Below are 23,278 nucleotides of genomic sequence, written 5' to 3' on the forward strand. Positions count from 1 at the left end.
AACAGCGTCTCATCTTTCTTTCCTCCCAATTCTGCTGCCTTTCTTCATGTGCCAGTGTCTCTGGGCAGGGCAGGAATGGCAAACAGGCTTCAGAAATGGCACAGGATATCAAAGAATCCTGCTAAATCTGCACATCATAGAATTGCAAGGGAAACCAACAACTGTTTATATGAACATTAATATCCCAGTATATATTTAACATGAATACTTTAGCATACAAGGATCTGAAAATAAAAGAAAATGCATGTCTGTTTTGGAAGCTCTCTATCTAGTGGAGTAGCGTGAAATTCCTGATGATTTCATGATGATTTCTGTTGTGAGCATGGAGTGTGGGAAAGGAAGGAAATCATTTTAAGACAAACTTAGGTATGGGGTCATTTTTTCTCCAAATTACAAATGAAGTTTTTGAGCTCTATGTTTGTCTGTGTGTGAGTGTGTGTTTCTTTCATTGTATTAACTCTATTCTTACCTCAGTCTCGGAGTACTGATACAGTCAGGGATCCTTTTTACACCATTTACTAATTATGTAATTTGTATTTATGTATCGAACAATAATGCTAATAGATTTCCATCTTAGATCTTACTTTCTGTGTACATGCCTCTCTAGATATTATTCACATTGAAAGTTGCATTGCTAGAATACTGTATATGGGTCTAGTCAGGAAACTTGTGAGGCTTGGACTTTACATGGCAGCTTCACTGATTAAGGAACTGAAATGATGGATTTTGCATTATCTGATTATTTTATATTTGTTTGTTCGTTTTTTTCCCATCAATCTTTCAAATTTGATTATAGTTTCAAGCTTTTATTTGTCACATAGGCCTACTCTACATTTCTCTCTATTGTGCAGCCAAATGTGTAATGATACAATGATAACATTTTATAAATATTGCAATTTGGATCTGGAACTTACTTTATATACATTGTGTACTCATAAAAGCACACATATACTGTTAACATGCTTTTGTGTGTATCCATGAAGTGTGTTGCCTGTGAGTCTGTTCACCTGTCACTGTGACAGTTGTTATAATTATAATATAACATTATAATATAGTATAGTTATAATAATTATTGATCTGAAGAGGGTTTGGGAAAGGTTTAGTGGTTTTAGCCTATCTGCTTTATAACATGCATCACAAATAAGATCACACTTCCTATTCAACTGGCTGAATTGGACCTGATGGTATACACAAACATGTTGTAAATGTCATGTAAGATAATATGTAAGTCAATTACTGATGGTTGAGTTGCTATTTTGGCAATTTATTATTTCGATTTAAGTATCTGTGGTTAGTTTGTTTGACTAAGCTGCACTTGCATCACTGTATAAAGCTTTACTGCCTGTATAAGCTCTGGATGTCCTTTTTCAGTAACGTGGCACTTTTCATTTGCCATCCGGTAAACTGTGAGTGAGACTACACAAAGGTGTATACACAGTACAGTCACCTCTCTGTTTGAATGGCCAAAGGCGTGGCTTTATTGGAGCGCTGGCTGACGTCACGGCATGTGAGGCGCTCACGTACTACGGCGGAGACTTTAGAGGAGCGTGAAGGCGGCGATAATGCAAAGAGTGAATCCGTTTATACTTCAACTTAAACACTGAAAACTGAATTATGACAGGATTAACACAAGTTTATCGGCTGTTGTAGTTATCATACAAGGTATTGGATCACTCAAAATCGGCTTACTGCGCTCACAGTTCAAGCTAAAGTGAATTTAATGTTGCGTGGTGCGATTTTAGGAGCGTCTGTGCTTTTATTTTGAAAAAAGCGCACAGGAATTCGTGCGCCAGTCATTCACTTGACTCTATTCCACGTTCACAGGAAGTAAAGAAATGTCTAAAGGCGAGCGAGGAAACTTCGCTACATGAACTGACAGATAAACCTTCATACAGTCCCTACACACACTTTCTCTGCTTTTCCTGACCTGGTTCATCAAGAGACTCGGCCGCGAGCGACTGTTCACACGGTTATCGGGAGATTTAGTAAGTCTTTTCACTGACACCCTCAATCATTCAATACGACGTGGTCTTATTTTGACAGTTTGTCAAAGAAGTTGCTCACAGGGTCAGGCTTTGGTTTTGTCTTGATTAGAAACTGGCAAAGATGCAGTGAGTACACGATGAAAATCCTATTTAAAAACTGGAGTTTCTGATCAAGACCCTTATTAATTAGTTTGTCTTTGCTGTATAGTGTTGTGTCAAAAGCCAAGAATACAAGATACACATACATAAAAAAGTGTAAAAGGGGAAATTAGAGGAGTATTAAGGATGTAGCCTGAATGAGTGTATGCTTTAGCAAACTATATTCCCATACAGCATTCAATAGTGACATGCACTGGTTCAGGGTAATAATTTTGAATGGAAATGAGTCATAAAACTTTTATAATGCAATGTACTGGTAGGTCTCAGCTTGTTTAGAATCTTTAAAGACTCAAGTACACACCCTCAAGATATATTGATAGCTCACAACAATGGACAGTAGTTACAGACCTTTAGTCTTGCATACACTATAATTGTTCCCTGTGGTTAGACAGGTTAAGGCTTGTGCCTGCAGACGTGGGACAAAAATGGGCAGGTCTCATATCTGTCAAGTGGGCCGACGAGTTCAGGTGTGCTCATAGGTGGTCAGACAAAAGGATCCTGTTTCTCAAGGATGTGTTCTCAGGTTATAATGAAGAATAACAGTATGCCAACTGAGATAATATAAGAAAGGTGGGTTGATTGTATGTACTACACTGTGTGTTGTGTTTGACAGGTCCAAGAATGGCAGAGAAGGTGCTGGTCACAGGTGGAGGGGGCTACATTGGGAGTCACTGTGTGGTGGAGCTCATTGAAGCAGGTTACCAGCCCGTTGTGGTCGATAACTTCAGTAATGCTGTAAGAGGTAAGTTCCCTGACTGGAAACGCAGGCTAATGAATAACTTGATACGTCATCATAAACTTGGCTGTTCCAAGTGTTTGTTTAGTGTTGATCCTCAGATTTTGTGTGTGTGTCTGTGTGTGTGTGTGCTACTTCCTGTGGTGAATGGAGGAGAAGGGGACGTGCCGGAGAGCATACGCAGGATAGAGAAGCTGCTGGACACCAGCATTGAGTTTCACGAACTCGATCTTATGGACAAACCTGGCTTGGAAAAACTCTTCAAAAAGGTCAGAGAGTTAGAACAGTTGATTTACTAAAATTAATGGTATTGAAATAAATGCAAGTAGACTTTGTCTTTGGTAGATGAAACAATCAGTCTGATTGAAACAACATTTTTGGCAATAACATAATTCCACACTTAGATTTTAGAGACTGTGTTTGTTTGTTTCTTTTTAAACAAAGAGTGTCCCTGCTGGCTACCATACATTCTCAGATTGCATTGAAAATAGGTAATGCTGTCAGACTGTATCGAAAGTCTTTCCACATGGGTCATACCCATCACACATGACTTACCTATCTGTGTTTCAGCATTCTTTCTGTGCAGTGATGCACTTTGCTGGCCTAAAGGCTGTTGGGGAGTCAGTGGAGCAGCCGTTACGCTACTACAGAGTCAACCTCACTGCCTCCTTGAACCTGCTTGAGGTCAGTTTATCATCTGCCAATTAAATCTGCACTTTTCTAGTCATCCCTCTGAACTGATCGTTGTTTGCACTTTGCACTAATTTGGTGAGTGTGTGACCCTGTGTGTTCATTTAATTCTAACACTGCACACCTTGTAACTTTTATTGTGTGGAGCTCACCGTGTCTGCAGCATTTATGCTAACTCCTCAGACTTGTGTGTGTGCGCGCGCTTTAGACCGCTATCTCACCGGCTGCTGACCGTATGCGTGTGCCGTGTATGTTTGCATCTGCATGTGTCCCAGGTGATGCAGGCTCACAGGGTGCACAATCTGGTCTTCAGCAGTTCAGCCACGGTGTACGGAGACCCTCAGCGCCTTCCTATCGACGAGCAGCACCCCGTGGGCGGCTGCACCAACCCCTATGGCAAAACCAAGTTTTTTATTGAGGAGATGATTAAGGACCACTGTAAAGCAGAGAAGGTATTGATGAAAAGGTGGAAAGGCATTCACAGATGCAAACAAACATATACAGTTTATATATATATGTGATGTTTCATTATTGTCTCTGTGTGAGCAGGACTGGAATGCAGTGCTGCTGCGTTATTTCAACCCAATCGGAGCTCATTGCTCTGGCCTGATAGGAGAGGACCCTCAGGGTATCCCCAACAACCTTCTGCCATATGTCGCCCAGGTACATGAACTGTCTGCCAAAAACATGGTTTGACAAGAGCATGCGATGCATATTCCACTATCTGTTACTTGCTTTGGTTAATTAATCTCCGTCATAGGTTGCCGTTGGGAGAAGAAAGTGCCTCAGTGTCTTTGGGAATGACTATGACACACTTGACGGGACAGGTAATGGATAAGACCTTGCAATGCTGTGCACAAATTGAATTATTTTGGGGAACAGTGCTCTTAACAACAAGTAAACCATCATATAACGTCTTTATTAATGTTCAGAATCTTGTAAACAGGGCTTTCTTTGTCTTGCTAGGTGTGCGAGATTATATCCATGTTGTAGATCTGGCAAAAGGACACATAGCAGCTCTGAAGAAGCTGAAGGATGACTGCGGCTGCAAGGTACGGTTGAGCAATCAAAAGCACATTTTTAGTCATTTTCTATTTCACTCAATGTTCACATGATTGAGGTATTTATGGGAGTTCTGGCATGTGCATTACTGTGTCTGTTGTCATAGGTTTACAACCTTGGAACAGGGACTGGCTACTCTGTGCTCCAGATGGTGAAAGCCATGGAGAAGGCATCAGGGAGAGAGGTGAGTGACAGAGGTGGTCTTTCCTCTCCAAAGTAAATTGTCATTGTATTGTGTCCACCTAAGTGACTTCAGGTAAACATATTACATTATGTTATTTTGTGAGTTTAAGGATGCCCAAGCTGACAACGACTATGAAGGTGGCCGGCATCTGAGCCACTGAAGCTCTCACTTAATTAAGGCTAATCCACCTTCCATTTTGTTTATTCATCGTATGAATAATTTGTCCTCTCCACAGATTGCATACAAAGTCGCCCCACGCAGGGAAGGAGACATAGCATCATGTTACGCTGACCCCCGTCTAGCAGCGGCTGAACTGGCCTGGAAGGCCGAATTTGACCTGGAAAGAATGTGTAAGGACAGCCAAGCTGCAAAGATTCAAGATTAAAAAACATTATTGTCCATTTTTGCTGACAATCATGGAAATGTGTCTTTCGTTGGTGCGTGGCTCATATAAAAAAAAAATGTACAGTACATATAAGACATCAGATGCACATAAACAGACAACGCAATACATATAGTAAAATCAACATCATTTGATTGTCCTCCACAAAATGAATATATAATAATTAAATAAATCGTGTGTGTGTGTGTGTGTGTGTGTGTGTGTGCGCGCATGTGCATGTGCACAATATCCCTGATATTTATTTTATTCCTGTACAGGTGCGGATCTGTGGCGCTGGCAGTCCATGAACCCCACCGGATTTTCCAATGGCACAGCCTCTTGATGCCGCCTCACGTTGTTCCTCTTCTAAATCACTGGGCCAAAGCAAACCATCAACTTCCTCATTTTTGCATATCACATAAACAAATGAATGAGACCTTCAGGGGAGCTGAATGTTTTATGTTTTGTCAATTTAATTTTCTATGTTGTTCTATACTAACGGTTCTATTTTTTCTCAGATTACCGTTTACATTAGAAGAAAAATGTAAAAATGTCTTTTGGGGTTTCTGTGTGTGTTGTTATTTCAACAATGGATATTTTCTCTATTAATGTATTGATCTGTGAGCCATAACAATGGAAGAATAAATAACTTTTCTTACTGAGAAAACTGAAACCTTCATTTCCTCTCCATTATGAAACTGTCTTGTTTCAAATAATTGTGCAATTTGTTTTAATGATTGTTACGATGTTTGCCATATTATGAGATTAAATGCTTTATTGAAACGAACCAATAAGAATATTGAAGTCAAAGATACTATAAATGTGATGAGCTTGCAGTAAAGGAGCATTACAAATGCCTTCAGGAATAACAAAGTAATGCCATGGCATACATGCTAGTATGATACAGTCAAGCTTAAAATCCCTACAGAATTATTATACAAATATTGCTGTGTTATTAGGGTTGTGGTTCAATATTAACATTCTGTCCATACAGCCCATTTAAACGGGACACTAGGGCTTTAAATGGCTCCTTGAACCCTCGGGCACCCAGTTAATAAACACCCACGTCAGCACAGTGCTCCAGTCGCTTTAACCGGGTTTCGGTCTTTAGGGCTGAGCAGGAAGTGCCTGACTGTGGACCCTGGACGAGAAAAAATAAACAGAGCAAAGAAAAAAAGGCAAAATAAATTAAAAATGGATATGGTGGCGGACTTGGGGGCGAATAGACTCTATCGGGCGCCGGGTGAATCGAGTCACCAGTGAGTATCGATGGATTTTGTCAGTGGTATCACGGCGTGGGGCGTAAGCGGGTCCTGCCGACACCTCACGCCTGGGAAAGAGTCGCTGGGTTTGGGCAGCAGGCAAATCCTCCCCGCTGCTCGCTCGCGCTCCGGACCTCCGGCGAGAAGTGGGGGTGGTCTTGAAGATGAAAACGGGCGTGTTAGCGCGTCTTCTCCCCAGCGTGATACACTGTGTGAATATGTCTATTTATCAGCTCGCGGCGTGCTCAGTTGCTGGAGGTTTGTGTCTATTTTTCCATTGTGTGCTGGCTGGAGCCTGAAGTGGGCGTCGCTCCAGGACAGACTGGGCTGCTCTGGTGCGCCGCTGCCCGCTTTCCTCTCGCAGGACTGCAGCACTCTCGTGTCGTTTTTGTAGGTCGTGTGATGTCTGAATTAACGCAGAATAGCTCGGGCAAGATATTACACTTGGTTTCTCGTGACATGAGGAGCACTGAAGAGTCTTGCGGGCGGGGGTTATCGGGCGCTGTGGAGCCGGTCAGCAAGCATCACGTAATTAAAAATGACTGCGTGTAATTCAGTCTACATGAGGATGGTAAATAGGGTACTATAGAAGGAGGAGAACTATTCTGCAAAGGAGGTTGCGGCAATTTCTTTTCCTCTTTGGATGACATGTCCGGGTACAGTGTTTTATTTCCTCTTCCCATCATTCTGGTGTGTTTATAACATCAGGCATTTCATGCGTGCTTAAGCTTCCCTCAGGGATGATTACAGGGTTTTGTCACCCGATGCTCTCTGACTGGAGTCGGGTGTAGCCCATTAGAAGCAGATTTTGATTGAAGGCTCGTTCAGCCAATCACAGTGCAGAATGAAGTCCGGAGGGGGTGGGCCGTCTGCGGAGCTGGAGATGGTCCAGTGCAGAAACAAAGACGGGGGGGATAGCTGACAGCTACATCGATGGGGTGTCACTGCTGTGTTTGTTGTGTGACCTGCAGTTAGTATTTGGGATCTGAAGCATAATCATCTATTAAGATAATCATGATAATCATGAGGTCAGGTGTCCTATTAATCACACTGGAAAGATGCACGTTTCTTTCTTGAATATGTAGAATTCACATAACACATAATTTATACATACAGGCTTGTATATTGTTAATGGAGGATCATGATGATAGTAGTGTCTCAATGTCAGTACTGCATGTAGACAATGTCTTTAAAGCATCTATGATAGTCATGATCTTTCATGTTGTCTCCTGCAGGCAGCCTCAGAGGTGGTTCAACGCTGCTGACATCACAGTGGCTCACCAAAGCAACCTCCTGAAGCAGCTCAACCAGCAGCGCCGCCAGGAGCTCTTCTGTGACTGCAGCGTGTTGGTGGAGGGCCAGCTCTTCAGGGCCCATCGCAACGTTTTGTTTGCCAGCAGCGGCTACTTCCGCATGCTGCTGTCCCAGGGGCCAGACGGGCTGTCCGACTCTGTCAGTGCCACCTTCGACGTCTTCAGCCCCGAGACCTTCACCGTCATTCTGGATTTCATCTACTCCGGCCAGCTGGACCTCTCCAGTCACAATGTGATCGAGGTGATGTCTGCAGCCAGCTACTTGCAGATGAACAATGTCATCAACTACTGCAAGAACTTCATCAAATCCTCCTTGGACATCAGCGTGAAAGATGAAGACAGCGAGCGCTGCATCAGCTTGTCTGAGACTTGCAGTTTCACCAGTGTAGCAGGAGATGAGACCTCAGAGCAGCAGCAGCAAGGCCCCAGCTCTGTGAGCCCACCACCAGCGCTTTGGACCCGGGACAACTCCAGATCCCAGTCTGGATTTATAGGGAAGGACTCTGAGCAGGAGGCATCTGCCTCAGCCCTGAAGACTAACCCAAGTAGCCCTAGTGATCTCAACGCAGAGGCGGAGGACCTGCAGGACCCTCATGACCCACTGTATACCCTCCCTGGATCGGAGCGCCGGAGAAGTAAAGGGGGGACCAAGAGGAAAGCACCCAACAGCGCTCGCTCCAACCAGCATGAAGACCTGGACATCCAGGAGGCGAGGACACAGAAGGCTGAAAAGGCAGAGGAGCTGTATGCTACTCTCCCACCTATTGTGGGTGTTATTGGACACTTTAATAAAGGTGAGTTGGATTGCATGCGAGAAAATGGGAAATCAATAGTTCTTTTACCTTTAGAGAAGTGAGAAAATAAATAACGTACTAAATCACGAGCAGACTGGCATGAGTCTAGCCCTCAGAAGTAGCCAGAAATAGTGACGTCTAGGGAATAAACAGAAAAAACTCTGAATGGTTTCTCTTCCTCTTTGCAGATTCCAACCCTATTATGCGCTTCAAATGCCCCTTTTGTACACACACAGTGAAGAGGAAGGCGGACCTGAAGCGTCACTTGCGCTGTCACACTGGGGAGAGGCCGTACCCCTGTCAGGCCTGCAATAAACGCTTCACTCGCCTGGAGCATCTTCGTAGCCATTTTGAGACGGTGGGTTTGTTAACAACCAGCAGGTGAAACCTAAACTAATAAACTGTCATTTATGATTGGTTTAACAGCCTCAGAAACTTAGAAAAAGTAACATAACAAGTTCTAAACATACTCTTCCATAGATACATCAAGCCAGGAAGCTGGTGTGCAGGAGGTGCAAGTGTCAGGTGACAGAGGATACCGGACATGTGGTGTGTGAGGGCACACGACGCTACCGCATGTGCACTGCGTGCATCCAGGAAGTGGGTTGTGATGACATCCCCATGGACAGCCTAGAGGGAACCAATGATGAGCCGGCCCTGTTGTTGGGGGTGGATGGGGAGGAGGAGGGGGACACCAAGAGGAGCTGGATGGTAACTGACGACGACGACCTGGCTGAAGACTCGGGGGCCGACCTCATCATCCAACAAGTGGACGACAGCGAGGAAGAGCTGCAGTGAAATTGAACCAAAGTGTGTGTATGCGTGTGTGTGCGTGTGTGTGTGTGTGTGTGTGTGTGTGTGTGTGTGTGTGTGTGTGTGTGTGTGTGCTAAAGCCATGCAAGAGAATTTATGCATTCAATATGTGAATATGTGACCCACTCATGTAAATACACACATTTATGATATATTAGTTGTCTATTAGTTCAATGCAACTGTTTAATCTTTACTTTCCATGAGATTGTTGACCCTTGTGACAAAGTGGAATGCTTTTTGTCAAGCTTCTTAAAGATATGCAGTATCCAAAGCATGCATATTCAGTGTTTCCTTTGCTCTAATTATAATAATTATATGGAAGCTCTTTCAAAGATATTTTTTACATATGCATGGAAGACAAGCTTTGCTATTCTTTTGGACTCTCTGCTTTGATAAAAGCTGGCATTTGAGCAAAACAAAATGACAAGGACAAAATAATGACTCTGCTATTTCCCCACTCCCTGTAGGGAAAGTCAAGAGCAGACGCTTTTTGTTCCAAAGTCCCACAGTTGCAGTGCTTTTCATGATTATGTTTCATAATGATATGCACTATGATATAAAGCCAATTATAATTTATTTGTTTGTTTGTTTTTTACTTTTTGACACATTAAAGATATTTTTATATATTTCTGTGTCCATCCCTTTCAGTTTACATGGAAAGTAGGGTGAACTCACGTAATGTGGGGCATTTGCATTTCAGACTTCTGAAATAAATTGCAATATAAAGCCAATACATTAAATCCACACCCAGAATCATTCTAAAATGCTCAGGATGTGTCCTAATCAACCAAGAAAAATTGAATCAACAAATATAAAGTATATTTACACCTTATTATGATATTTTTTGTTGAACATTAAAATACAGCTTTAAATTGCAGAACCAGACAATGTTTAGCAAAGCGTCAAAGAACATGTTATGTAGGATTTTTAACAGTATTTCATGAGCTTTGTTGTGTATTTATAATTGATATGGTAGTGGACATTTAATTCGAATTAATATTTTAAATTTCAAAAAGATTTTTCAATGCAAATTTCAATGAAATCCCCGGCGCATAGATGGCGCTCTTGAGGTGCTTTTGAAACCTGTCAGGGCTCCTCTCCTCCTCTCTCGATGAAGGGGTGACGTCAGACTGGAGGCTGAACCAACATGGCGGCCGTCATGAGGCTTGTAAACAGAAGCACTTTAAGTTCAGCAATGGGTCAGCAGTATCTGGCGTTTAGCTCCGCACCAAAGGTCCAAGCAGTGAGTTTACTTTTAGTATTGTTAGTATATAGTAATTTTATCCTTCAACAGGTTGTACTGTGCATGTTTAGCTAGCAGCCCTGGATAGCACTTCTTGTTAGCTAGCCAGCTGTTCGCGTCCTCTACGGTGAAGCTACATAGGTTTAGTCACCCAGCTAGTTGTTAGTTGGCTATTTATCAGGCTCAACAGGCCAGCTATGTACAATTTAACATTCACAAGTAAACCTCATTGGCTTTATTTAATGTGTTTGTGTGTGTGTAGGTGGGTGTCAGAGCAGGTCAAGCTCTTCCGGAAAAGGTGAAAATAGTGGAGGTGGGACCCAGAGATGGCCTCCAAAACGAAAAGGTAACGTTGTTTGAAAAGATAATTGTTTAATTTAACCACACAGCAGCTTTTACTGCCAGTAAACCCCTCAGTCTAACGTTAACACTGCTCACCATTGTCTACTCTTAACCATCATTGTTGTACTGAGGCAGAGCAGGTGCATAGCTGATGTGTTGTGTAACCAGATGAAACTATCTCAGTCATGCATTGTGTCGGGTTTTTTTTTTTTCTCAAGTGTTCCTCATCGTGTTTCTTTTTCTGCTTCCTCTCTCAGACTATCGTGCCGGCAGAGACAAAAATTCAGCTGATTGACATGTTGTCAGCCTCAGGGCTGCCAGTCATTGAGGCCACCAGCTTTGTATCTCCAAAATGGGTTCCCCAGGTGAGTTTGTTCTCCCTGAGCTATTCATATGGAAAGTGCTGCTGACACACCCCACTGAGGGCAGTACAGAAAGTGCAGCGGATAGGAATGAAGGTGACTTGATTAGTTTCTGATGTTTTTGTCCAAATATTAGATGGCAGACCAGGTGGAGGTGATGAAGGGAATCTGTAGGAAACCAGGAGTATCTTACCCAGTCCTCACCCCCAACCTCAAAGGTTTCCAGGCTGCTGTGAGTGCCAAGCATCATAATACAACACACTTTCCAAACAGCTACATAAACATCCAGCTTTTTATACCGAAGGTAATGCGCCTTTTCCTTGCACTTACTTACTACAGGTGAAAGCAGGAGCCTCAGAGGTAGCCATATTTGGTGCTGCATCTGAGCTGTTCAGTAAGAAGAACATAAACTGCTCAGTGGATGAGAGTTTACAGCGCTTCGACGACGTTATGAAAGCAGCCAAAGAGGCTGGTGTGCCAGTTAGAGGGTAGGCTTACTGGCTTCCTCCTGAACATAAACAACTATATAAATCATTGGAGTTGTAGGGTTTGATTCTTTTCATGAGTTTCATCTTTGTTTCTTTCCACCATAGTTATGTGTCATGTGTTGTTGGATGTCCGTATGAAGGCAAGGTGGCACCTGAAAAAGTTGCATATGTGAGTTCGTACTTGATATACTTGATTACGCTACCTAAGCTGGCATAAATCTATTTATCTTCCTTTGACAAAAACACAGAAAACATAAAGACTTGTACAAGCAGCTCAAGCTTTGTCTCTATCCTGTAGGTAGCTAAACGTTTGTACTCCATGGGCTGCTATGAAATCTCCCTCGGCGACACTATAGGAGTGGGGACTCCAGGTAGCATGATTGAAATGCTGGAGGCAGTGAGCAAAGAGGTGCCAGTCAGTGCCTTGGCAGTGCACTGCCACGATACCTACGGCCAGGCCCTGGCTAACATCCTCGTAGCCTTGCAGGTCAGACTTGGTTGTGGTTATTTTAAAGTTGAAGTGCACATGTGGTGTGATAGTGTCCATTTAGGTGGTCTATTGTTAGTGCAGTGTTTACTGTATTAAAGATTCCCTTTGTGTTGCAGATGGGAATCGGTGTCGTCGACTCGTCAGTAGCTGGACTGGGCGGTTGTCCATATGCCCAGGGGGCTTCTGGGAATGTTGCTACTGAAGATGTAGTCTATATGCTGCATGGACTTGGGATTCAAACAGTAAGAGTTTCTTCTCAGTTTCTTTTATAATAGAAATTAAAGATGCTGCTTTTGTTTTTGTGCTTACACTACTTCTGCTGTTCAAAAGTTTGGAATTGCCTGTCACAAATGCTTGCTACATTACAGTCAGATGGCAGAGAGGACTACTCAATATATTTGAATGGTGTTTTTTGTGCTTTTATGTTGTAGAAAGTCTTCAAGTTTGGCAAAAAAAAGCATTGTTTTGAACACGGAGAACCAAACGCTATACAGTGGTTCAACCAGATAATTGAAAGGGCAGAAAGAGACAAAGATACCTCTAAGAACAGGGAACTGAGAACATAAGACATCAGTAGTCATTGGTAATAGTAGTTGGAAACTTGGCATTAAAATCAGTGCAGATTTAAATAGAAGCAGGTTTCTGTTTCAGTGTCAAGTGCACATTAATGCTGGAATTAACAGGCTTGTTGCTTCAGTAAAGCTATTCTTAAAGCTTCAAAATAGAAATACAAGGTTAGTCTTGGGTTAGCTCGTTCAATAATGCTCTAGGTTCATTTTACTTTCTGGCCTCGGAAAAATATCATTTTTATTTTATTTTATATATTTAGTGTCTGTACATTGTCTATGTTAAAATAGCCATTATTGAAGAAAGAAAGAAAAACATCAACACAACATGTGATTCCAAATGTTTGAATAGTAGTGCAGGTAAAAAAGGAAGAAGAAACAAGACATTGTTCATTCTTTTTTTTTAAATTTATTCATTTATTTACTGTATCTAGTGTATACTTTATCAGGAAAAGCAGCTCTTTCCTTAATTAAATGCACCAAGCTTTGCAGGATGTTCCACCCAATCATTTACTTCTAATTATTGCGTACATTGTGAGCTCCTTCAAGTTTGACCCTTTGACTTTCCATCTTCATCTCAGGGAGTGGACCTCTCAAAGCTGATGGATGCTGGAGCTTTCATCTGTCGAACACTCAACAGAAAGTCCAACTCCAAAGTGGCACAGGCAGCCTGCAAACTGTAGACACAAATCAACGTGTTGGCTCTTTCCCATACTGTACACTGCAGCGTAATCATGTAACCTTGAGCCATCATCTGCTGTTTGTTCAGTGCTTAGTTTGATTTACCTTCTACCACTATGAGAATATTACTTTTAATATTTTGATGGTAGTTACCCCATCGTTTTGTTTCTGAATAAAATACCTGATTAGATATTCACTAAATGAAAGCATAGCTGGAACAGTGCCTTATGTAAAGTCGGTCTAATCATACACATCCTACCTGTCAGAAGCAATGCTTTCACCCGTTTCTTTAATTTTGTGCTTACATTTCTTCCTGGGCAGTGGATAAGCAGAAGTGAAGCATATACTTTGTTTCTTATAATAAATGAACCCGTTAAATTCTCCTAGGGAGCATCTATGGAAACGATCAGTCTTTGAACTTGGGCATTTTAATTAGCTGTGAAAAAATGATGATGTGCTGTATTCCACTGATCTTCACAATGTATTTTTATTTTAAATTGTAGGATTTCTAGTTTACTGTAATATTTATTTTAAAATGTACATATCCAACACATTTGTGAAAATAAAAAGAAATGCTTATTTCATAAATTAAATGTGTTTCTGATCTAAAATTCATGTGTGTAGACTCATACAAAAATAATCCACCTAAAACATCACTTATGACCCACTATATTGTGTAGCAGGACCCTGCCCTCTGCATTTTCTTCTTATCTAATCGCTGTGTTTGAAATGTTTCTGGGCATCAGCATGAGGAAAACCCAGAACATGTTGGACTGATTCTTTTTTTTGCTCACACCCCGATGTTGCTTACAATAGCAACCTACAAATCCTGCATAGTATGACTTTAAATTAAGAGGATTGATCCTTGGATGTGTAATCAACATCAGTTCTACACACTTTGAAGCCATCATTGTTGATATAAGGCACTAAGGTACAAGCTAATCTTTTTCAATCTCCATAGAGAGTTTTCAGTTTGTTTTGCGGAAATGTTTCAGAATAAACAAAAACTCTTTCCTTTGCCGCACCTTATAAAAACCAACCTGACAAGTCTGGCAGGCAGGCAGAGATTCTTACTGCAGGCCTCTGCGACACTTAGAAACATGTCATCATATGTATGACACACAGAGAGAATAACATGTCATGGTGAGTCTTAATTATGAGTCAGCAGCAATGGAAAAATTCCACTCTGTAAATGATAAGAATGGTATCGAAGGAGAAAAAAATAGTTTGTATTATCTTTAGGAGTCATCTTTTTAGTGTATGCTTAGAAAGCTAGTGTTCGTCCCACGCATTTTAAATTTCCCACTCAATTGTATATATATCTTAAAGCTTTTTCCGAATGGAAAACTTATTTCAGAAATATAATTAACACAAGGCATTAATAAGCAGCCCTGACTGTTAAAAGTGTTACCTTCATGCCCATTATGGGAGAACCCATTAGTCAATGCAAGAGGGAAGACTCTTCTAAGAGTGGAAAAGTCATAATGTTAGGAATATGGACCAAAATGTAAACCAGGAGAGAATAATGAGAATTAACAAGCTTAAAGCTAATTTGGCCAGAATGATCTGTGTTCTCTGCACATCTACAGCTGAAATCTATACAGCAGAAACTCATATCTAAAGGTACTGGCACTGGATACAAATGCAGACTGTAAATGAAAACATATTTCAACAAATAAAGGCACAGCACACAAACTTTACAGACTTATATCTCTCTCCCTCTGTACTGGCATGGATCAAGTTAAATTAAAGTGGGAACATGATCTGGGAAAACATCCAACACTAGAACAGTAGGACACTATAAAGCAACATATGAAGTGTTGTAAAAACTACCCGTCATACTTGAGTAAAAGTCTTACAGTACTTGATAATAAATGCACTTTAGTAAGAGTAATTTTCTGGCAATAAATGTACTTAAGTATCAAAAGTACAAGTAAAGGTAAATTATACATATATTTACACATATTGTATGTATATACTGTATGCTATGGCCTGACCGAATTTTTTTTTTTTTTTTATCAATTGTTGATCAAATTATGTATAAATGCTTTGGCACATGCAATCTGCAAAGTAATTAGTAACTAAAGTTATCAAACAAATGTAGTGACTAAAAAAGTACAATATCTGCTGCCAAAATGTAGTTGAGTCAAAGTATAAAGTAGCAGAAAAGGGAAATAACTCTACTACTGAAGTGCAAATACCTCAAAATTGTACTTGAATAAATATACTTAGTTACATTGCATCACTGCATATACATTACTTATCAAAATGTATTAGATATAAACTAACACAGATGAAGATTTCATACTGAATATACATGTATAACTCCACAGAAGCAGAATAAAATGAATCCTAATATGTCAGGCCTATTGGCATGGCTTTGGAGAGAGTGGATCATTAATACATATGTTATGGCATTTCCAAAATAACATTTTTGGGGATAGAGTCTAATACATGTTTAATATTAAATGTGGATGTGTTACTATGAGCAGAATGGAGAAATCCTGTAAACAATGACTGATGATGATCCTAAGCAACTATATTATATTTACATCTTTTTGTCTGTAACCTCTGGTGTACTGTCCTTGTGTTGTGTATTTGTATTTTTTGTAATCAAAATCTAAACAAGAAAAAAACCCAAACAGAAACACACATTTAATAAATTTAATATATTTTAATTTATATATTTTTTTAAAAACTATTTACAAGTGCAGAAAATACATTTCCAGCTGACATCCGCAGTGGACGATTATGGATTAATTGTTCAACGGGCCACTTATTTGTCCAGCCTTCCTCCCACCTCCTCCACTGCGCTCCAGCTCTAACAGCACAGGGTTAAGCAGCAGCATTCCGCTCGCTTTATTTAAATCAACAGTGGTCTTGGATGAGGCCAGTTTGTGTACAAGCACGTCTAAACACAGGCAGTCTAGGTACAACGTGTGGCTGTGCAGCATAAACCTGAGACCAAGTGTATACCTGCCAAGGCTTTAGATAGAGAAATATACCAGTGATACAGTATATGTTACAATCTTATCTGAGAAAATTAATGCAGTAAAAAATATAAGCTCATTTTTTGGCCAGTTTTCATCCCTTCAAGTATTACTCAGCCATAACTTTATGACTTTGGAGTGTCCACACTCCAATTCAGAATTGTTTACCAGTCTCCAATGACGTGGGGTCATCAGGTCATAATTAGTGAAGATGTAGCTATATTTTAAGCGGAATCACCAAAATGTACGGCTAACATTCAACGACAACAGAACGCCCTGACACACCACTGTAGACGCTGGCAGTGAGGGTGAATACCTCCGCCAGGTGTGTCCTGCCTTCCTGTGTGCGTTTCCTTCCCCTCCCGCGTTACGACTCCAATCACAAGAAAGACAAAGACACCTCACTGGAATGTTCCTATACGGGTGAAGGGGTGAAGCTAAAAAGGCACACAGTCCTGTATTGTATTTGAAAAAGAAACCCACGTATCATTAACAAATCAATTTGGCTCTAGCTGACTTGTAAATATTGTGGATGTTGACTTGGCAACCAAAGTTCAGGCACTCAAAATGAGTCTTAGATGTAGACACAGGGGCCCACAGGAAGAATCCAGAACTGATGACTCAACTTCCAGGGCCTGACACACACTGTCGTTTGGCTCATAGTTCTGAGTCTGTTTTCTGAGGTTTGTTTGTTGGGTTCCAGCCCAAGCGCTGTCGATCTCCTGCTCTTCAGCCTGATTCCAAATTTCAATCATGAAGTGGACAGATTCGGAGCAGAGGCCCGTATCTTCTCCTCAAGTTTAAGTCCTGATGGCCCGAAGGAAGGCTTTAACGCACTCCTGAAGGACGGAGGCTGTTCTTTCAGCTCCCTGGGCTCCAGCTCCGGCTCCGGCTTCGTCACAGCCACACTGCAGTTGTTAAAGTGGTCGTCGTCATTGTACTTGTCGTGATGCCTGCCCATGTTGCGATTGCGCCTCTTCAACTTGTTTGCACACCGCACGAAGCGCTTGGAGATGAGATAAATGATCTCGCAGATGTTCAGAACGATGCAGAGGGCCGAAGCTCCAACCATGAAGTAGGTGAAGACCTTCTTCTCAGTGGGATGGCCAATGTAGCAGTCCACCTGGTTGGGGCAAGGCGACACCTCACACTTAACAAGCCTGGGTAGGTAGAAGCTGTCGTAGATGTGGTGGAGGATGTAGAGGAAGGAGACCTCGATGCCCGTCTTTACGAAGAGGCTGATCAGATAGGTCCACCACAGGCCGCCGTGCTTCTTGCCCGTGTTGTTGTACAGCTTTTTTTCGTCACCATGCTTGGCCTTGTACTTGCGCTCGCGGTCGTCACGGTACGCTACATGCATGACCACCATGAAGGACGGGCAGGTGACGAAGATGAGCTGCAGGGCCCACAGGCGGATGTGGGAGATGGGGAAGAAGTGGTCGTAGCAGACGTTGGCGCAGCCAGGCTGCTTGGTGTTGCAGTCAAAGTCTTTCTGCTCATCGCCCCACACTCGCTCCGCTGCCACCACGTACACCATCACCCTGAACACAAACACCACAGACAACCATACCCGGCCGAACGCTGTGGAGTATTTGTTCACCCCACTGAGGAGGGCTTGGAAGGTCTTCCAGTCCATGTCCTTGGCTGGCAGTCAAATATGTCTTCTCTGGGATTCTTCTCTTGCTGGTAGTCGTTTATCTTCAGACCTGGAGGTGGCAGAATGAAGAATGGGGTGAACATGCTATCATTGTCACTCTGTGAACATCCGTGTTAGTGCTATCCCACTCAACACCAGGTTGCTTTTATAACAAGGAACCTTTTAATCTGACTGTGTCATTTATCTTCCAAAGCTGATTTAATGTGAGAACATCTCCAACATGTCTCATTTATCAACCCGACCACTAACAGTAACACAGTTGGGTAGGCCTTGAGCCAAACTGCTACTGAGAAAAACAAGTTGGACCAACGTTAGTAACACACCTAGAGTTTGTATGTACGTCTCAGGCAGCAAACTTTCCCCATTTCACAACTTTTTATACAAATATTTATTTAAGAAAGAGATAAAAAGCTATCAGCCATCTGTTCTGTATCCTAAAAAGCAGTATTTAGTCATCTGAATGTGTGAGAAGAAACAGCTTTTTACGCACAGGCTGAATGCGTAATTTGAACATAGTTTCGTGATATCTTTGGCTCCTCATACACATATGACCCTTCTTCAACCACCAGAGAGAAATGATCGTGTCATAGGCTGCCGTGTAAAAACCAACGAAGCAACACATTTAAAAACTCTCATTTCCAGTTGGCTGACACGCGAACTCGAAGGCTTAACTCATCTCAGACACATCAAAAGTTCATTGCGGTGAGTTATCACTTACCAAGAGAAGTGTTAGTCCATTCTTCGTTGAAAAGCACGCGACTGCGTTTATTTCCGGTGAATTTCTCGTTGCTCTAATGTCGTTTTAGTGCTTTAACGCACAAATTTGGCTCCCGTCGACAGGTAGAGAAGCGCAGTGTGGAGAAATGCGCCTGTGGGTGTGGTTAAAGAAGAAAGACTGGAGCTACCCCAGATGTTCCTCTCTCTCTCTCTCTCTCTCTCTCTCTCTCTCTCTCTCTCTCCCTCCCTCCCTCCCTCGCTCTGCCTCTCTCTCCCACTCACATGCCAGTGTTAGGTGGCAAATCAAATGTTTGTTTTTTTGCGTAACTGTCATCACACATCACTGAAACCATCTCCAAGTACTTTGGGTGTGATTTCGATGAAGACAAACACAAAAACAATCAAGTCTGGAGTCAGATAACCAATCACAGACAACACATGGTTAAGGTCTGTGATTCCAACACCAGGGGGTCCTTGTATAAAGCTGGAGTGTTTAGCTTAATTTCACAATGAATGGGAGGATGCAAAAAGATGAATGTTTAACATGTCCCTGAACACACCACAGACAGGAGCAGAACTCAAGACAGTGTTAAATGGGCAAAATCCTCTTATAATGGGTGTTTTTGCTCATTACAAGGTTTGACTATGTTTGTCATTGTTTTTAATATTCAGTGTTTCCAGGGAGGATTGTCTTTCTCCCTGTCCCAACTTGTTTCTGAGTGCTTCACACAGCATATGTAAGTGGCAGAGACAGACACACCCTGAGGTGAATGCATTTTTTTGTTGTTGTGCGTGTCTCTATTTGTTTCCTGATGTACTACGAGTGCTCGGCAGATCTTTTGTGCGATTTAACTGGTGGAGAGGAGGTCAGAGTGGAGAGAGCAGTTCAAATATTACAGAGTGAATTCCTTGTCAAAGATATGCAAGTCCCTCTCCAGTCAAACATGTTTCTTTGCGTTCCTACGGTTGAATGTTTGGGCTTCACTGTGTAGTACACAAGTGTAACTGAAAGGGACACTGGGGTTTTGGTGAAGGAATTCAAACTCAAAACTTAAATATTTGCAATATTAATGAGGTAGTAACTCAGAAATATACATTTGTTCTCCATAACTGAGTAAACAAGCTGTTCTTTGAGGTCCCCAGAATGCTGTTCTTCCCCAAAATTACATAGTGTACCTTTAAAGCCACTGAGAAAGGACTTTTCAGTAAAGTAGGGGACATCTCCTGTGGAGTAGTTAAACTATTGAAATCACACCTATTTGCATAATCATAGATTCAGTATTTTTTCTTAAATAAGAGAGAAAAATAGATGTAATTTTAAGGACTCTAACAATTTTTGCTTTGTTTTTTTAACTACATCGTAAAACACGTCTGGAGGGAAGCTTGACATTTCCTTGTTCCTACTCATTCTTTTGTATTTTTGTTATCTAGCATCCTTAAAGGGGTATTGTGTTTCCTTCTTCCTTTCAAAAACCAAGTTCTTCTCAGATGACACTGTCACAATTCATGAACTTTCAGCGGTCCTAAACACATCCTCATTGTTAGATCGTGAGCCTTTGTCTCCACTGAACCATCCACCAAACTTTTCACATTTTTTCTAACGCTTTGCAGACAGGATTTACCAATCAAACAGCATTACTGTGTCTTTGTGCCCAGTATTAGCACTTTTTTAAGGAGTATCAAATATGAGCTGGAACACAATGCCACATGTGTACAAGAGCTTGCCAGTTCTTGCGATACCCACAATAAGAGTTATTGAAATCCTGTGTTTAAGTTACATAACAGGGGACTTGTTCAGACATCACTAGTCTCAAGTCAAATCAGGTTTATTTCTATTGCTTGGTACAATCGCATACAATGTTTAAACAGGCTCATAACAAAAAAGAGCTCCCAGCCAAGCCCCAAAATTTCTAAGAGGCAAACGAAGTGTTCTCCAAAACCCTTTCCTGAGAACAACATACTGTAAGTTGCACCTTTAATTTACAATCAATCAATCAATCAATCAACCAATCAATCAATCAATCAATCAATCAATCAATCAATCAATCAATCAATCAATCAATCAATCAATCAAAGCTTTATTGTCATTTAGCTGCACCTACAAAAGTAGTGCAGCAAAAATGAGATTGCATTTCTCCGGGATCCATAACACGAACACAATAAATACACACAATATATTACTATAATAATTTCAAACTAAAACTATGACTAAGGCTCATGAAGTGCAGTAGTGCACATGTTCCAGATCAGCAGTTCAGCAATCTAACAGCTTGTGGAAGGGGTCCCTGACGATGTTCAGTGCACTGCTCCTGCAGTGGCTTATGAAGAGTTCTTGGACAGAGGGGAGGGAAACTCCGATGACCCTCTCAGCTCCATATGGGATATGGGAATTGTTGAGATGCAACATGGATAGAGTACAAACTTCAAGCTGAATTGCTGTTTTATTTTCATTTTGTCAACATTTATTGAACTGAGATGAGTATAAGTTCAGTTAATTAACATTAATATTATGCTACTTGTGCTAACATATGATGTTACATTAAAAGTTGAGATATTAGTCAACATTTGTTCATATGCCCAGTGCACACAATACCACTAAATTTAAACCATCATATTGAGTCAGATAAGTTTACGTTAGCTAGCTAACAGTTAACCCTCTAAGGATACCTAACAGGCTAATATTAGCCAAAGTTTGGAGGCTATTTTGACCGACTATGACTCTTACATGACAGAATATCATAGTGACACCAGTGTTCTTTTTCAACACATTTTTAGGTGTACTTAAAGGTGCAATATGTAAGAATTGGCCACCTGTCAAAGTCATACTTAAAACAAATATGTGGTAGCATATCACCAGAGTAACTGCTAATTCTGCTAACTGTAGATGCTGTAGACTTCAGTAGATATCTCTGGAACACAATACATAGACATCATAATATCAAAACAGATTTTTTTCCACATTCTGTTGATAATCCTTACATATTGCATATTTAACTAGCAAACACTAGCAATAGCAATGGTCACGTCTACCTCAAAGGCAGCAATCTGGTGGCAGGCTCAAACATAGGTTCCCACAAGCAATTGAGTCAGCCTCATATTTTCAACCTTTGTACAACTAAAAAACATTTTTTATGTTATAAAAGGCTAACTCCAACAGTGAAAAGTAACACTATGAGGAGATGTCACAGTGCAGGCCTCTCTAAGTCAAACACTTCAAAGTCTTGCAGCTATGAGCTAAAACTCTCAGGATTTTGTTACGTCTCAACTGTAGCTGTGATATTCAGGAAAATCGTCTATGACATAAAGCTTGAGCACGTGATCACAACATCTGTACGTGCAACATTTAAGAGCAGTTCAGTAGACAAGGATTACATTTGAGGGAGGGGGGGAGAAAAGTTGCTTCTTTGCTCTAGATGAAGAACTGGTCCAGGCAGTCGGTCTGCTGGGGCACACCTGGAGGAATGCACCTTGTGAGTCAACCACTGCCAGCTGCACGTCTCAACAAGGCCGACAAGCACGACAGGATAAACACTTTGTATTGCTGGTACTGAAGTACTAGAGAGCAGAGAAAGCGAGGACAAAGAGAAGAGAAAAAAAACCCCAAAAGAGATGGGAGGGTCCTTGTAATCGGAGTATATGTTGGCTTCTTTACAGTACCACCCAGTCAGGCTGGACCAACAGAGAGAAAACTCAGATGACATACTGAAGCTAGTAGAAGTGCTAGTAGAAATGACTTTTTATAATATTGAGAGCATAGATCCTGTTTGGACACTATTTCCTTCAGCAAAGTGATGATTAGTTGAGACTTCACCCAGTCCATTGCTGCACCAATGAAAGAAGATGTTATCCCTACTGTGTACTTATATGCGGATGAGATCCTCTTGAGAAATCACACAAAAAAACATGTTTTCAACTTCCTCCTTCCACATATTTTTGGTCTGATGAGGATTAAGATTTCAATCTGTTGCCAACTCACTACAGCGGAGGGGAAAAATGTCTTTCCAGGAGTGACTTATATTTCCTGAAACAGTGCCCTAGTTACTCTGATGATCCACAGACCTTGCTTGTTAATAGGAACAACTGTCTACTGAAATAGACATTAATAGTTCCAATGAAATGTGTTAACAGAAGTGCCTGTAGATGTTCCAGAAAGGTACTTTGTTTGACTTCTTAAAATGTCATTCTTTAATGCTCTGAGTAGCACAAACTATATCTTATCCTCCTCCGTGGTTTTGGGTTGGCATCAAAAGTTCAAGAGGCTAGAGATATTTCACAGCCTCAGCAGCAGAAATCTCTCTGAAAATACCTGCACGGATCAATCCCACAAGACGTGAGTGCGAAAATGTGTCTTTTTCTACTCTC

At 41.4% G+C, this 23,278-nt stretch overlaps 4 protein-coding genes across 6 annotated transcripts; 3 read left to right on the top strand and 1 right to left on the bottom strand.

The window, feature by feature from the left end:
* The first annotated feature begins 1,859 nt into the window (after positions 1-1,859).
* On the top strand, positions 1,860-5,855 carry gale (UDP-galactose-4-epimerase). 2 transcript variants are annotated; one of them, XM_073483599.1, is made up of 11 exons: positions 1,860-1,985; positions 2,758-2,886; positions 3,034-3,149; positions 3,451-3,564; positions 3,846-4,022; positions 4,120-4,233; positions 4,331-4,397; positions 4,537-4,622; positions 4,739-4,816; positions 5,052-5,166; positions 5,477-5,855. In XM_073483599.1, the coding sequence occupies exons 2-11, from the start codon at positions 2,766-2,768 to the stop codon at positions 5,539-5,541; spliced, it is 1,053 nt and encodes a 350-aa protein (XP_073339700.1). In that variant the 5' UTR covers positions 1,860-1,985; positions 2,758-2,765; the 3' UTR covers positions 5,542-5,855. The 2 variants fall into 2 exon arrangements, with proteins under 2 accessions (XP_073339700.1, XP_073339701.1); XM_073483600.1 differs by having other exon boundaries at positions 3,037-3,149.
* A 478-nt stretch (positions 5,856-6,333) lies between these two features.
* zbtb8a (zinc finger and BTB domain containing 8A) lies at positions 6,334-10,006 on the top strand. Of its 2 annotated transcripts, none has more exons than XM_073483596.1 (4): positions 6,334-6,457; positions 7,696-8,567; positions 8,756-8,925; positions 9,048-10,006. In XM_073483596.1, exons 1-4 carry the CDS (start codon positions 6,393-6,395, stop codon positions 9,363-9,365), a joined length of 1,425 nt encoding a protein of 474 aa, XP_073339697.1. In that variant the 5' UTR covers positions 6,334-6,392; the 3' UTR covers positions 9,366-10,006. The 2 variants fall into 2 exon arrangements, with proteins under 2 accessions (XP_073339697.1, XP_073339698.1); XM_073483597.1 differs by lacking the exon at positions 6,334-6,457 and adding an exon at positions 6,973-7,116.
* A 504-nt stretch (positions 10,007-10,510) lies between these two features.
* hmgcl (3-hydroxy-3-methylglutaryl-CoA lyase) lies at positions 10,511-14,145 on the top strand. The gene is made up of 9 exons (XM_073483601.1): positions 10,511-10,623; positions 10,886-10,969; positions 11,223-11,330; positions 11,464-11,559; positions 11,667-11,815; positions 11,921-11,984; positions 12,114-12,302; positions 12,422-12,547; positions 13,453-14,145. Exons 1-9 carry the CDS (start codon positions 10,528-10,530, stop codon positions 13,552-13,554), a joined length of 1,014 nt encoding a protein of 337 aa, XP_073339702.1. The 5' UTR covers positions 10,511-10,527; the 3' UTR covers positions 13,555-14,145.
* Positions 14,146-17,230: 3,085 nt separating this feature from the next.
* On the bottom strand, positions 17,231-18,946 carry gjb3 (gap junction protein beta 3). The gene is made up of 2 exons (XM_073483958.1): positions 18,918-18,946; positions 17,231-18,248 (listed from the first exon to the last, which is right to left on the bottom strand). The coding sequence occupies exon 2, from the start codon at positions 18,176-18,178 to the stop codon at positions 17,294-17,296; it is 885 nt and encodes a 294-aa protein (XP_073340059.1). The 5' UTR covers positions 18,179-18,248; positions 18,918-18,946; the 3' UTR covers positions 17,231-17,293.
* Between the last annotated feature and the right edge of the window lie 4,332 nt (positions 18,947-23,278).

Source organism: Pagrus major, chromosome 16, assembly GCF_040436345.1.
Source record: "Pagrus major chromosome 16, Pma_NU_1.0".
In the NCBI taxonomy this organism is placed as follows: Eukaryota; Metazoa; Chordata; class Actinopteri; order Spariformes; family Sparidae; genus Pagrus; species Pagrus major.

Excerpts from the sequence above, each read along its gene's own strand:
- gale (XM_073483599.1), top strand. The coding sequence starts at position 2,766 with ATGGCAGAGAAGGTGCTGGTCACAGGTGGAGGGGGCTACATTGGGAGT. Across the intron at positions 3,565-3,845 it reads CCTCCTTGAACCTGCTTGAG|GTGATGCAGGCTCACAGGGT; the intron begins GTCAGTTTATCA and ends CATGTGTCCCAG. Across the intron at positions 4,234-4,330 it reads TTCTGCCATATGTCGCCCAG|GTTGCCGTTGGGAGAAGAAA; the intron begins GTACATGAACTG and ends TCTCCGTCATAG.
- zbtb8a (XM_073483596.1), top strand. The coding sequence starts at position 6,393 with ATGGATATGGTGGCGGACTTGGGGGCGAATAGACTCTATCGGGCGCCG. Across the intron at positions 6,458-7,695 it reads CCGGGTGAATCGAGTCACCA|GCAGCCTCAGAGGTGGTTCA; the intron begins GTGAGTATCGAT and ends TGTCTCCTGCAG. Across the intron at positions 8,568-8,755 it reads TATTGGACACTTTAATAAAG|ATTCCAACCCTATTATGCGC; the intron begins GTGAGTTGGATT and ends TCCTCTTTGCAG.
- hmgcl (XM_073483601.1), top strand. The coding sequence starts at position 10,528 with ATGGCGGCCGTCATGAGGCTTGTAAACAGAAGCACTTTAAGTTCAGCA. Across the intron at positions 10,624-10,885 it reads CCGCACCAAAGGTCCAAGCA|GTGGGTGTCAGAGCAGGTCA; the intron begins GTGAGTTTACTT and ends GTGTGTGTGTAG. Across the intron at positions 12,303-12,421 it reads ACATCCTCGTAGCCTTGCAG|ATGGGAATCGGTGTCGTCGA; the intron begins GTCAGACTTGGT and ends TTTGTGTTGCAG.
- gjb3 (XM_073483958.1), bottom strand. The coding sequence starts at position 18,178 with ATGGACTGGAAGACCTTCCAAGCCCTCCTCAGTGGGGTGAACAAATAC.